This window comes from Antechinus flavipes, chromosome 2, assembly GCF_016432865.1.
Source record: "Antechinus flavipes isolate AdamAnt ecotype Samford, QLD, Australia chromosome 2, AdamAnt_v2, whole genome shotgun sequence".
Classification (NCBI taxonomy): domain Eukaryota; kingdom Metazoa; phylum Chordata; class Mammalia; order Dasyuromorphia; family Dasyuridae; genus Antechinus; species Antechinus flavipes.
The window spans coordinates 465,185,695-465,201,612 of NC_067399.1; the positions used below are offsets into that span (position 1 = coordinate 465,185,695).

At 32.9% G+C, this 15,918-nt stretch overlaps 1 protein-coding gene across 4 annotated transcripts in view; it reads left to right on the top strand.

Annotated features, from left to right (window-relative positions):
- RABGAP1 (RAB GTPase activating protein 1) overlaps positions 1–15,918 on the top strand; it is a 196,338-nt gene that overhangs the window by 91,458 nt on the left and 88,962 nt on the right. For all 4 annotated transcript variants that reach the window (XM_051979598.1, XM_051979601.1, XM_051979600.1 and 1 more), the window contains 2 exons: positions 120–213; positions 3,723–3,873. In XM_051979598.1, coding sequence (XP_051835558.1) covers positions 120–213; positions 3,723–3,873 — 245 coding nt within the window. The remainder of the gene's footprint in view (positions 1–119; positions 214–3,722; positions 3,874–15,918) is intronic.

The following is a 15,918-nucleotide window of genomic DNA, read 5'->3' on the forward strand; positions in this document are numbered from 1 at the left end:
GGTCATTAAGTTCAAAAAATTTGTAGTAAGAACCAAACAGCTTTAAATTAATAACTAACCCATTTTTTCTATTTAATACAATCCCTTTTAGAATGCTATTTTTGTGTTCTCTGTTAAAGATAATGATGAACCTCTCTTGAGTGGATCAGGGGATGTGTCCAAAGAATGTGCAGAAAAAATTCTCGAAACTTGGGGAGAACTGTTATCAAGATGGTAAGTTTTATAATAATAGCCTCCGTTTTCTTCCAGAAATTCATTTTATATATTGTGATGCTTATCTTTGTAGAATAATTCAGTCTTGGAGTGAATAATTGAGCCTAATCAGAAGCAACTAGGACATTAGATGTAATGTAAAAACATAGGATATCAGATTAGGAGCTCTAAATTGAAATCTTAGTTCTAGTGCTTCTGAGCTACATGGCCTTAGACAAGTCACTTAACCTCCAAGTCTCAGTTTCTTAATTGGTAAAGTAATGAGCCTGGATTAGATTAATACTGGCAGATATGAAAATATTCATATCTTGAAATTGTCTTAAAAATCAAATTGAGTTTTTTGATGTTTGATAAGAAATGAGGTATAAATTGTAGCACTCAAATTTCTCATCAGATTTTAGTGAGACAATGTTTTATAATGAAAAGTATGCTAAATTCAGAAAAGATGGTCTAAGGCCACCCCTGATATTCACCAACCAGTGACTTTAGGTAAGTCATTTTTCCTTTCTGATTACCGTAAAAGAGGTATTTTCCTTAACCTACCTCAAAAAAATTTTGTGAGCAAACTTCTTTGTGTAGCCATTGATAGAGCATTGAACCCAGAACTAAAAAGACCTGAATTCCCACCTTACTATAGACTAGCTGTGTGAGCTGGAGCAAATTATTTAACTACCTCAGTTATTAGCATCTACCTCTCTCAGTCATAGTGAAGATAAAACAAGATAATATTTATAAAGCACTTTGCAAACCTTAAAGTGCCATAAAATACTAATAACATAATATATATTAATATATATAATATAATTATTTTTATTAGCATTATTATTTCTAACCTGAGGAACTGACACCTACACTCTTGTTGTTGTTGTTTGTTATTTGCCCTTTGACCTCAAAGAGGACCAATGACATCACGAGGGTAATGTCTTAACTTATGTATGAGTTGGATTTCAGTGAGGCAGAACTGCACAAAGTCATCAGTCTTACTCTCCGCTCTAGTCATCGGAGTCCAATGGCAAGAAAAAAGTCAAGGCAAGTGGCAATGGCTCCCATAAAGTCTTAGATTTGGGAAGGACTACAGAAATCGAACCCAATCCTTACCGCAACCATAAATCCTCATTACATTAACCCTGACAAATCCAGTCACTGCCTGAATATTTCCAGTGATGGGGTACTCGTTAGATTAATTAGCTCACAGTCACAAATGTGGCGTACCGTCTTCTTACTCTTGTTAAATCTGTTGTGGTAAACAGTATCATAATCAGCTAGGTACAAAGTCAGTATGTTTTCCTGTCTGTGCAAAGCTGTTAAAGGTAATTGAACAGAAGTAAACAGACTCGAGAAAACATTATACACAATTTTTAGTGTCATTTTCATATGTATCCCTATAAATATAGAGAATTAGAAGGTCAAAGCTGGAAGGGTCTTAAAGATGACCTATTATGATCCTGTCACTTTGTAGAGGAGCAAAATGAGAATTCAAAGAAATGAAATTAATTGTGTAAGGTCATAATAGAATAGGATTTTGAAGCCAGGTTGCTTAACTTTACAGTCAAATGCTTTTTCTACTATAACACATTATCTTCTAATTTAAATATAACATACAGAAAAAGAGAGAAGGGGTTGGGGAGGGAGGAAAGAGGAGACAGAGACTGACACATTGCAAGAATTTATTAAAATCAAATTGTGTTTCGGTAAATAGGTAACATGATAATTCATTTAACAAACATTTATTAAGCACCTGTTGCATGCAAAGAATTGTACCAACTCTTAAGGAAGATGCAAAGCTTCATTAGATATGGCATAATCCCTGCCCTTAACGAATTTATAAACTAGCAAATAGAGAGTACCAATTAAGATAACTGATATATAATATTATATGTTAAACACATTACACGAGTTCAGATAAAAAATACAGAGTATAGTCTGAAAGATAAGGCAAATAACATTCCTTCATTTATTAATTATTCATTAAATGAATTTGAGAAGAGACTCCTAAAAAAATTATATTTGAAAAATATAAACTATTACTACAATCACTTGTGCTTTCTCTTTCCAACTTTTTTCCTTTTAAAATGATTTTTTATGTAAACAGAATTAATACTTTATTGCAATAGTCCTAAAGTTCTAGTATTAGTTTTCTGTGATCATCATAGCATTCATTTGCTAAATATCCCCATGTGCCACCATTCTGATTGATTATCTGAAAATCATGGCTTTTAAAGGCCATTGTGGTACAAATAGCCAAATGATGGAAAATGACAGCTAAGAAGTTTATCTAGATCTATGTTTATAATTGTTCCTTTTTTATTTTTAGTAATAGCTTTTTATTTTTCAAAATACATGCAAAGATAGGTTTTTTTTGTTCGTTTGTTTTGCAGAGGCAATTGGAGTTAAGTGACTTGCCCAGGGTCACACAGCTACGAAATTTTAAGTGTCTCAGGTCAGATTTGAACTCAAGTCCTCCTGGGCTGGTGCTTTATCCATTGCACCACTTAGCTGCCCCACAAAGACAGTTTTCAACATCTACTCTTGCGAACCCTTGTGTTCCAAAATTTTCTCTCAGCTTTCCTAGACAGCAAGTAATTCAATATAGGTTAAAACATGTACAGTTCTACTACACATATTTCTACATTTATCATACTACACAAGAAAAATCAGAACAAAAAAGGAAAATAAAAAAAAGCAAGCAAACTGAAAATACTATGTTGTGATCCATATTCAGTCTCCATAGTCCTCTCTCTATCACAACTCTATAGGAACTGTTGAAAAGAGCCAAGATATGAGTATTTCTTAAAGCATGATCACATTAGATTTCTATAACAACAGAGGTTGATATTTAACAGCATTGTTAGAGAATTGATTTGTACTTCTAAGGTTTTCATTGCCCTGTAGTTGTGTTGAAGCTGAGATAACTACTTCTGCTGTAGGTTGCCTTATGGACAGATGTTCTATTAATATTAGTTCTTTAATTCATAGTAAAATATCATTATTGAAAATATGACTGTGGATACTTGTTTTGTATAGTTTTTAACTACATTCAGGAATTATATAATTATACTTAGTAAATTTTACTTGGGTATTGAAATACTAATTTAAATGTTTGGCACTAGTCATAGACTTAAGTGGGTATCAGATGGGAATAATGTAAATCGATATCAAGTCAAATTCTTATCATCTGGATTATATTGTTTCACTGGGCTTTAAAATAATTCTAACTTTGGCCTCTTTTGTTTGTAAAGATATTTCTCTGGTAACCTTGCTTATGCTAAGTGCTTTATGCTAAATAGATTAACGAACTTGATAGAAATCATTTAAAGTTTTCTTTGAACACCTGTGGAATCCTGGCATGAGTGGCCTTTCTTAAAGCCCTTTTTAATAAACAAATGTAAGTTCTTACTGGAATACATTTATTTTCTTCCTGTACTTGTAACTATATTCTTTGTTGCATATTGCCTCTCTTCTTTTTTTGTATTTGAGTCCCCAATTATGAGCAATGGCTTCATTTTCAGGCATCTGAACCTGAGTGTGAGACCAAAGCAATTATCAACTTTAGTAAGAAGTGGTGTCCCAGAGGCTCTTCGAGGAGAAGTATGGCAGCTGCTTGCAGGCTGCCACAACAATGACCACCTAGTTGAGAAGTATCGTCTCCTTATCACAAAGGTACAGTGATTATATAAAATGCTTTATGTGTTTTTCTCTTTCCATTCTTTTGTAATACAAAATGTAACTGCAGTATCATTTAGATTTTGTAATGTAATAAAAGAAATTGTCCAATCCTCCTATGTATCCCTCTTTCCCTGCCATCTTCTATAACTATTGAAATGATTGAAACTATCGTGAAACTATTGAAAGAAAGGAGGGAACAGAATCAATTTTTAATAAGGCTTTTATGATGATGAATTGGCTTTATTCCTTCACATCTTAGTGTTGGGAAGTTTTAGAGGCAATGGTGGTCTCATGGAAAGCACACTGGATAACAAGTCAGAAGATTTTAGTTTGAATTCTGCCTCTCTGCCACTAGCATATGTGATATAGGGCAAGTCACTTCGGTTGAGCTCACTTATCTCATCCATATGTTGATGAAATTCGAGTAAATTGTGTTTAAGTGGACTATTTTTTAAATAAAATTATTATTATATAGAAAATTTAGATAATAAAGCCAGCATAAATTTAAAACTAGTTACATTCAAACTAGTCAAATTCAAAGAACAGTTCATAATGGTCAGCATGGCAGATCTCCAGTGAAGTATGTCAGAGAAGTAGGCTGTATTTGCTGTTTAAAATTTTTTTTCAGTGATTTAGATAAAAGCATAGATAGTATGCTTCTCAAATTTTCTATGACAGAAATCTGGGAGAAATAGCAAACACACAAAATCTAGACCATTTGTGATTAATCAAATAAGATGGAATTTGTTAGGAATAAATGCAAAATCTTTTTCTTGAGTATAGAAAAATACCTTCCATTTTAACGTGACATTGATAAAAATTTGCTAACAATTTAAAAATGTCCAAAAGTAATATGGCTCGCCTGGATAAATAATAAATGACCACTCCTTGAAAATCAAATCAACAAATATTTATAAAGTGCCTACCTCATATCAGTTACCCTGCTAAGCAATAGAGAGATATTTGGAAAGACAGAAGTGATCCCTGTTTTCAAGGAAGTCACAATCCAATGGAGCAGATGAACAAAAAACATACAGGGATATGCTAGCGATAATTGCAGAGGAGAGATCAGGAAAATCTTCTCAACAAAAGGTAAGACTAAGTCTTGAAGGAAGTCAGGAGGCAGAGACAAAGGAGAGAGAATTCCAGGGATGAAGGACAGCCAGTGACAACACATGGAACCTGAAAATGGATTGTCTTGTTTGAGGTAAAATAAGGCCACTATCACTGGAATGTGTAGTATATAGAGGGAAGTAAAAAGATTAGAAAGGTTGGAAAGGGCCAGATTCTGAAGGCTTTAATAGCCATAAAGAGGATTTTTATATTTGATCCTATAGGTAGTAATAGGAGCCCACTGTTCTATTGAAAGAGATAGTGACATGGTTAGCTTGTGTTTTAGGAAGATCAGTTTGATAATTGAGTGGAGGATAGACTATACTAGAAAACTTAACAACTGATTGGATGGGGAGTGAGATGAGGGTGCTGGGATGGTATAGAGGAGAGTAAAGAGTTAAAGGATGATCTCTTTTATATTCCAGAATGATTATTAATGACCAGGAAATATGAAAATGATTTCAAAATGACAAGAGGTTCATATCTAGTACTTTTGTTAATGTTATATAGCTCATTGAATTCTAACTTACCGAAAAAAATGGAAATTTGTGGATGGTAGCTTTTAGTGAATGAGGTGATCTATTAACATAACTTAAAATCCTGTGACACAAGAATTAGCATATTCATTTAATCAAAAAATTCTGTTTCCCCACTATTCAGAAAAAAATAGGACTTGGTATTGTTACATTTACCAAAACTGATGGAAGGAAAGGAAAAATGCTACTACATTAAATTGAAACTGGTTTTTTGGTTTCTACTAGGCTTATCATAGGCACTTTGGACAATGTTTTTTATTTGCTTGTGAACTCATAAATACTACCATGAACCTTATGCAGTATTGTAGCCAAAGCCAGATGAATTAAGCTCTTTTAACTCTGAAAATATTCATGTATTTTATTTCATCTCAGTGCAGTTATTTTATAGGATAATAGAATTTTGATGTTTGTAGATGTCTAAGTAGATGAAACCTTGCAAGGTAGAACATTCTACTTTTGAACAACTTCATTTTTGTTGTGGTTGATTTTAAATAAACTTAAGTACAAAACAAAGGGAAAAAAACCATCTCCGTGTACATAGCAGAACATTAGAGAGGATTCAATATAAGACAATAAAATTCCATTTCAAGCAAACCTATTTAACAAATACTGCACATTGTTTTCCAAACTATCCAGCTTTTCCTTTTCTTCCTTCTAGATTTTTTTTTGTCCTCTACTATTGATTTTTGCTTTACTTTTTTTCCTTCCCTCACTTTCCCTGCCCTAAAAAAAGTCTAAAGTTACATATGGATATGTATACATAGGCATAGATATTTACAAACATACATATATATGTAAGACTGTATTGTGAATATTTCCACTCTCTCTGGAGCTGGATAGCATCTTTCTTCATAGGTCCAAATCTTACCATGTTTTTATAAATCAGCTAGTTTAACATTTCCCACACCACAGCAATATTTCAATATAGTTCTACTTGAGAAATTATTTATGAAAGTTTTCCCCCTATTTTCTATTCTTCCTCTATTCCTCTATTCTTAACTGTATTAGTTTTATTTGTATAGAAAAATTTTTATTTAAAATAGTCAAAATTATCTATTTAACATTTTAACAATACTCTTAATTTATAATGTAGTTTAAAGTTTGATACTGCCAAATCTCCTTCCTTTAAATGTTTCCTCTAGTTTCTTTGAAATCCCTGACCTTTTCTTCCTCCAAAATGAATTTTGTTATTATTTTATACCCTTCTATTTTTACCTGTGTTGTTCCCTCTTTAATCCATTCCTGATGAGGGTAACATTCCAGCCTTCCCTACACTTGCTTCTTCTATATAATTCTTCCTTCCATCCCTCATTTATAGTACTCCTTTTTATCTATCCCTTCTTTTTAGCTATTAATTATTTTTGTAGAATCTCCATCATACACAGCTCAGCCCAAGCCTTTTTTTTCAAACTACGCAAAAATTATAGTCATAAAATAACTGATAATATTTTCATGTGTAAGGAGCAAATTGATCTTGAGTATCATATAATTGATCTTATTGTTTACCTTATATTTCCTTGATAATTTCTTGTAATATTATATCAAAAAAATTTTTTTTATTGTAACTTTCAGGTAGTGTACATGTTTTTCTATTGTGTCTTCTTAGTCTGTTCTCTAGATTGATTATTTTGTTGAAGAGATGTTTTACTTTGTTGTCTATTTTTTTATTCTTTTGATTTTTAATTATTATTTCTTGGTATCTTATAATGTCATTTAGTTTCCCCTTGCCCAATTCTAGTTTTCAAGGAATTATTTTCTTCCTTAAAGTTTTTTTATTTTTTTTTTTTAGTTGGTTGACTTTTTTTTCATAATTTTCTTGATTTTCTTGGATTGCTTTTTTTTCCTTCTAATTTTTTTCCAGTCTCTCTTATTTTATTTTTAAAGTCCTTCTTAAATTCTTCTAAAAACCTTTTTGGGACTTGAGACCATTTGACATTTCTCACTGAACAAATCAGATCTGCTTATCCAGCCCTAAATTCTCCCCTGACCTCCATCCTTTACATCTTTAGTTGCCTATTTATTGGACATCTCAAACTAGATATCTCATAGATACCACAAACTCAGTGTGTCCATTATATTTTTCCCCAAGCCCACAACTAGAGATTATCCATGACTCTTCATTTGCCCATCCAACTCTCCCCCTACTCCCCATATATCCAATCATTTGCCAAGTTCTGTCCATTTTACTTCTTTAGTATTATTCATATATGGTTCCTTCTCTTCTCTGACACAGCCACCACCCTTATGAAGTACCTCAACACCTTGTTCTGCCTCAAGGCTCTTCCTACTACAGTCCATCCTCCACTCAGCTGTCAAACTGATCTTCCTAATGCATATGTTTGACCATGTCACCATCCTATTCAGTAAATTCCATTGGGCTCCTGTTACCTGTAGAATCAAATATTAAAGCCTTTCAGAATCTGGCCCCTTCCTACATTTCCACTCTTCTTTCTTTTCTCTACATACTGTGCATTCCAATGATAATGGCCTCCTTGCTTTTCCTTAAACAAGACAATCCATGTATTTTTAGACTCCATGTATTTTTACAGGATATCCTTCAGGGCTTGAATTCTCTCTCTTTCCTTGTCTCTGCTTCCTGACTTCAAGTCTCAATTAAAATCCCACCTTTTATAAGAAGCCTTTTCTGACTTCTCTTCCACTAGTATCTCTCCTGTGTGATTGTCATCAGTGGATCCTTTACTTGTTTGTATATAGTTTTACACATATACACATACACACACACACCCCATTGGACTGTGACTTCCTTGAAAGCAGGGATCACTTCTTCCTTTCTGTGTTTTCCTGGGCATTCGTACATTACCCCATATGCAATAAATACTTTATAAATGTCTTTTCACTTCCTTTGACCCTTAATTGTTCAGTTTCTGAGTATTTGTGTTTTTCCTCCAATTTTTAAGACCCCATAATTCTGCCATTAGTGATCTCTGGAAATCAGAGATCATATAATAAAAAGTCTGGAATCAGTGTGGAATCATAGAAAAAGCAGAGGATTTAGAGTCAAAAGGATTTAATTCAGTCAGTTGCTCTTATAAGCAATTGCTACATCCAGAAAACAATTTAAAGCAAGAAAAACTAGATTTGTCGCCACTTTTTTACCTATTCTTTTTTTGGGGCTCTAATGCTCTTTAGTAGGATGGTTATAAGATAAACATTTGTGAATCTTTTTTTTCATCACTCTTATTTCCTCCTCTTTCCTTACTTTTTTCCTATTAAATTGTACTTTTATTAAATCTAGCTGATCCCATATTATAGAATTATAGTATTTCAATTACTGTGACAGATCCTGTAGTACAGAAATCATTGAACTTAGTGTCATAAAACCTTAGTTCATATTATGTGTGCTCATAGCAAGTCATTCAACCTCTCAGGGCTTCAGTTTCCTACAGTCTATAATGATGGGGTTGACCTATATGATCTCTAAGAACCTTTCTTGCTTGAAATTATATATTCTTAGGGTAGCTGATTGGTGTAGTGGCTAGAGCACCAGCCCTGAAGTCAGGAAGACTTGAGTTCAAATATAGTCTCAGAACTTAACCCCAATTGCCTCATCCAAAAAAAAAAAAAAGAAGACAAAGAAGAAAAAGAAATTAGATAATCTTTTGAAAAAAATGACTGTGATTAACAACAGCCACTTTTGATTCAGAAAATAAAACCAACAGAGGTCTCAGAACTTCTATAATACCATAGAACCTGAAGGTAATAGGGAGTCATTAGAATTTGAGTAGAAGGATAATATTATCCAATCTGAAACTTTAAGAAAATAACTGACAGCTGATTGGAGGATGGGATGAGAGTGGAGAGGGACTTGAGTCAGGGAAACCAACCATAAAGTAATTATAGTCTGGGTGAAAAGTGATGATGAATTTTCAGAGGTAGTAATTGTTGAGTAGAGGAATGGGATTATATGCAAAAAGTTGTAAAAATAAAAAAAAAAAACTTACAATAGAATGAAAATGTAAGATGAGCAAGAGCAAGGAACCAAGAATGATACCAGAGCTGCCTGAGTGACAAGAATGGTGTGGAGTCCTCAATAGCAATAGAAACCTTGGGAAGTGTTACGATTTGGAGTAGAAAGATAAATTGTGTTTTGGCTATGTTGTTTTTTGAGATACATGTGGAACATAATTAAAAAATCTCCAAAAGGCAGTTAATATTGTAGGTTGGGGGCCCAGAACAGAGCCTTGGGGAGTATCATGATTAATGAGTATGACTTGGTTGAAGATACAACAAAGGAAACTGAGAAAGAGCTATTAAATATTAAGAGAAAATGTGAAATATGAAAAAAGAATAGTCATATATACATACATACAAACATACAAAAAAATCTAGAATAGGAGTGAATATATAGTATCAAAGGCTACAGAGAGGTCTTGAAAGCTGAAGATTGAGAAAAGATCATTAGATTTGACTATTAAGTCTTTGATGACTGGAGAGACCTGTTTCAGTTGAAAGATGGGGTTAGAAGCCAGACTGCTTAGTTTTTAAAAGAAAGTGAAAAGCAAGGGAGTAAAAATATCTAAAATGGAAATATTTCTCAGAGGCTTCAGCCAAGAAGAGAAAGGAAGATGTTGAGTGGTATTTAGAAGGTTTTTGTTCTTGTTTTTTTTTTTTTTAACTTTAATAGTATTTTATTTTTTTCCAATTGCATGTAAAGACAACTTTTAACATTCATTTTTAAAACAATTTTGAGTTCCAAATTTTCTCTCTCCCTGTTCTCTCTCCTCCCTAAAAAAACAATTTATTATGCTATGTACTATGTTTCCCCAATAATAAGACACTGTCTTATTATTTTTTTGGACAGAAAAACACCAGAGGGCTTATTTTAATGAACATTGACAGCAATTTTAAAAAACAGGTAAATGTGAACCAAAAAAAAGTACCTTTATTCAATAATGATCATGTCATCTTCTTCAACAACATTGTCATAAGTGTCCATACCCTGAATTCCATCCTGGATGTCTTGCGCCTCTATTTCCTTCAGAAGAAGTGGACCCAATCTGTCATGTCCAGCAATATAGCTCTCTTTAAATGAACATGTCTTGTCCAGGTAACCTGCTCGTAGTGCCTTGGTGACACAGCTGTCAGTAATTTTATCCCATGACTTCTTCACCCAAGTCACAACTTCTTGCAAACAGGGCTTCACAAAGTTTTCACGCTGATTTCTTTCCATTCTGTTTTCAATGTAGTCATTGACTTCCATGCTCAAATGGTCCTTGAATGGCTTGTTTATTGCAATATCAAGGGTCTGAAGATAGGCAGTCATTCCTGCAGGAATCGTTACTTGATCTATTCTTCTCTCTGCAAGGAAGTTCTTCATTTCTTTAACGCGGTGAGTGCTGGCTGAATCCCAGATTATCAGACCTCTTTGGTTACCTCACATAACAAGTGGCAGCATTAAATCCACACTTTCTTATAACAGCTTGTGTACACCAGGCTTTTTCGGTTTCAAGAACATAAATGCCTGATACACGTTCAGTCTTATCATTCTTGCCCTTACTGATGATTAGAGGTGTGGCTTTCTTTCCATCTAAACGAATTGCCAAAACACAGGTGACCCGTGCAGACAGAATAATAAAATTATGACCATCAGTCCTTCTTTTCACTCCATCATGCCCCTCAATAATGTTTTAACCCCATCATGCTCCCTGAGTGCTCCTTCTATCCTCCATGATGCCCCCTGCGTTCTTCTTTTATCCTCCATCATGCCCCCTCACTCCCGCTTACATACCGGGTTTTTATGTTGTCCAGCCTCAGCTCTCCTCCGCGGCACTGCTCTCAATGGTGCCAGCAAGCAAATCACTGAGGAAGAACAGGATGACACGCTCACTGCTGCAGCTCTGATTGGATGCAGCTCGGAGCGCGGCGTGTGTTTCACCCGAGCGCGGAGGGGGGGAAGAGGGGAGGATGGTACATACAGAGGGTACCGTGTAGCGCAGGGGATCATCTTCACTACAGTAGCAATCTCAATAGGGCTTTTTTTCGGGGGAGGGCTTATTTTAGAGGAATCTTACATTGTAAGGGGAGGGCTTATTTTTGGGATAGGTCGTCTTATCGGGGAAACATGGTATGTGCAATCATGTGAAACATATTTCTATATTATTCATGTTGTAAAGAAGAAATAGACCAAAAGGGAAAAAAAAAAAAAAGAAAGAAAGTGAAAATAATATGCTTCAATCTGCATTCAGATTACCTCAGTTCTTTCTCTGGTCATAGATAGCATTTCCCATTATGAGTCCTTTGGAATTGTTTCGGGTCATTGTATTGAAGAGCTTAATTATTCATAGATCTTTACACAGTATTGCTTTGTACAATGTTATCCTGTTTCTATTCTCTTCACTCTACATCAGTTCATGTAAGTTTTTCCAGGTTCTTCTGAAATCATCCTGATTATATAATAATATTGTATCACCCGTCAGTTGAGGAGTGGCTGAATAAGTTATGGTATATGAATGTAATAGAATATTATTGTTCTATAAGAAATGATGAACAGGCTGATTTCAGAAGAGTCTGGAAAGATTTACATGAACTGATGCTGAGTGAAGTGAGCAGAACTAAGAGAACATTGTTCACGGTAACAAGATTATATGATGATCAACAGTGATGAACTTGGCTTTTCTTATAAATGTAGTGATTCAAGGCATTTCCATTACACTTGAGGTGGTAAATGCCATCCACATTCAAAGATAGAGAACTATGGAAACTGAACATGGGTCGAAGCAGATGGTTCCAGAGAAGAACAAATTAGAGATGGCTCTGGATGCAGTGGAGAACTTTTTAAGTCTTGTTTTGCTTTTTCTTTCTCATGTTTTTTCTTTCTTTTTTGGTCTTATTTCTAATTTATTCTTACTATAAATATGAAAAAGTATTTAAAAGAATTGCACATATTTAACCTATATCAGATTGCTTGTTATCTTGTGGAAGGAGAACAATCTGAAGCTCAGTTTTACAAAAATGAATGTTGGATGTTGAAAAATATCTTTATATATATTTGGAAAATAAAATACTACTGAAAAATTTTTAAAAGGCTCCCCTCAGTAAATAATATTGTATCACAATCATGTAACCCAGCTTGTTCAACCATTCCCCAATTGATGGACACCCTCTCAATTTCCAGTTCTTTACCACTACAAAAAGGAGTGGCTAAAAATATTTTTGTACATGTAGTTTCTTTTTCCTTTTTTTATGATATCTTTATGATACAGACTTATTAGTGATATTCCTGGAACAAAGAGTATGCACAGTTTTGTTGACCTTTGGACTTAGTTACAAATTGTTCTCCAAAATAATTGGATCAATTCACAACTCCACCAACAGTGCATTTATCTACCAGGTTTCCCCCATCTTCACCAACATTTATTATTTTTCTTTTTTGTCATATTAGGCAATCTGACAGGTATGAGATGCTATGTGTAATTGTTCATATTTTTCATTTCTCTCATCAGTAGTGATTTCTAACATTCTTTCATATCACTATAGATAGCTTTGAATTCTTCATCAGAAAACTCCTGTTCATATCCTTTGACCGTTTATCAATTCGGGAATGGCTTGTATTCTTATAAATTTGACTCAGTTCTCTATGTAGATGAGAAATGAGACATTTATCAGAGATATTTGCTGTAAAAATTCTCAGCTTTGTTTTCCTACTCATCTTGATTGCATTGATTTTGTTTGTGAAAAACTAATTTAATATGATCAAAATTAATAATTTTACTTCCTGTAGTACTATCTTGTTTAGTCAAAAAAATTTTTCTTTCACCATAGATCTGGCAGATAAATTATTCTTTGCTGTCTTATTTGTATATGCTATTACCCTTTATATCTAAAACATATATCCATTTTGACTTCTTAATATATGATATAAGATATTGGTTTATACCTAATTTCTGCCAAATTGTTTTCCAATGTTTTTAACAGTTTTTGTCAAATAGCAAGTTATTATGCCAAAAGCTAAGATCTTTGGCTTTATCAAATACTAGATTATTATGGTCATTTACCTCTGTGTTACTAATCTGTTTCACTAATTTACTATTATATTTCTTAGCCAGTACTAGATACTATTGATGACTGCCATTTTATAATATATTTTGTGAACTGGTAGAGCTAGACCACTTTCCATTCCATTTTTTCATTAATTCTCTTGATATTCTTGCCCTTTAAGACTTCGATGGATTTTGTTGTTATTTTTTCCTAGCTATGTAAATTAGTTTTGAAGTCTTTTGATTGGTATGATACTGAATAAATAATTTAGGTAGAATTGTCATTTTATTACATTGGTTCAACCTACTCATGAGCAATTAATATTTTCCAGTTGTTTAGATCTGACTTTATATGTGTGAAAATTGTTTTATAATTGTATTCATATGGTTCCTGGGTTTGTCTTGGCAGGTAGACTCCCAAGTATTTTATATTGTCTACAGTTTATTTTAGATGGAATTTCTCTTTTTATCTCTTACTATTAAGCTTTGTTGATCATATAAAGAAATGTTGATTATTTATGTGGTTTTTTTATGTCCTGCAACTTAGCTAAAGTTGTTAATTATTTCCACTAGTTTTTTATTTGATTCTTTAGGATTCTCTGAATATATTATCATGTCATCTCCAAAGAGTGATAGTTTTGTTGCTTCATTGCCTATTTTCTAATTCCTTCTATTTCTTTTTATTTTTTCATTGCTATAGCTAGAATTTCTGGTAATTCAATAATTCAATAATATTGTTGATAATGGGCATTTTTGCTTCACTCCTGATTGTATTTGTAAGATTTCTAGTTTATTTCCATTACAGATAATGCTTGCTCGTGGTTTTAGATGTTTATTAGATATCATTTTAAGGAAAGCACTGTTTATTCCTATGCTGTCTAGTGTTTTTAATAAGAATGGATGTTATGTTTTGGAAAAAATTTTCATTATTGAGATAGTCATAAAATTTCTGTTGTGTTTGTTATTGATATATGTCAATTATATTTATAGTTTTCCTAATGTTGAACCCGCCCTGCATTCCTGGCATTAATCCTACGTAGTCATAATATATGATCCTTGTGATATATTGCTGCAGTCTTCTTGCTGGCATTTTATTTAAAATTTTTACATTAAGTATTCATTCAGGAAACTGATCTATAGGTTTGTTTCTCTGTTTTAACTCTTCCTGGTTTAGGTGTCAGCACCACATTTGTGTCATAAAAGAAATTTGGTAGAACTCCTTTTTTGCCTATTTTTTTTTTTTTTTAGATACTTTATATAGTATTAGAATTAACTGTTCTTTAAAGATTTAGTAGACTCACTGGTTACCCATCTGATCCTGGGAATTTTTTTTTCCTTAGGGAGATCATTGATAGTTTGTTCAATTTATTTTTCTAATATGTACAAATCAAGATTCTATTTCTTCTTCTGTTAATATAGGCAGTTTATATTTTTGTAAATATTCATTTCACTTAGAGTATCAGATTTATTGGCATATGATTGAGCAAAATATTTTATGATTGCCTTAATTTCCTTTAATTTACCCTCTTCATTTTTGATATTGGAAATTTGTTTTTCTTCTTTCTTTTCTTTTTTCAGCCAGTAATTTACGTATCGTATTGTTTGTTTTTCATAAAACTGACTCTTAGATTTATTAGCTCTCTGGTTTTTTTACTTTCAATTTTATTAATCTTTTGTTTTTTTAGTATTTCCAATTTGGTATTTAATTGAGGATTATTAATTTGTTATTTTTCTTATTGTATGCCTCATTCATTCATCTACTCTCTCTATTTTATTGATATAAGATTTCAGAGAAATAAATTTTTCCTTAATGCTTTGGCTATATCCCATAAATTTTGGTGTGTCTAATTGTTGTCATTCTCTTTATTGAAATTATTCATTATTTCTATGGTTTGTTCTTTGACTCACTTATTCTTGAATTGAGATTTCCCACTGGCATAATTTTGCTATCTTTATCTTCCTATAATTCATTTAACTTTTCCTACAAGTATTTGAGTGCTATATTACTTGGTACATATGTTTAAGTATATTATTACTTCACTGTCTAGCTATAGCAAAATGTAGTTTCCTTCCTTATCTCTTTTAATTAGACCTGCTTTTGGTTTTGCTTTGTCTGAGATCATGATTCCTGCCCCTGCTTTTTTTTTTTTTTTTTTTACTTTAACTGAAGCATAATTGATTCTGTTCTAGCGCCTCACTTTAATCTTTGTATCTCTTTGTATTAAGTGTGTTTCTTGTAGACATCATATTGTAGGATCTCATTCTTAATCTGCTCTGCTGTCTGCTTATGGGAGAATTCATCCCATTCATAGTTATGATTACTAATTGTATTTCCCTCTGTCTTATTTTTGTTCCTAACTATCCTATATCCTCTCTTTCTTTTTCTTTCCCTC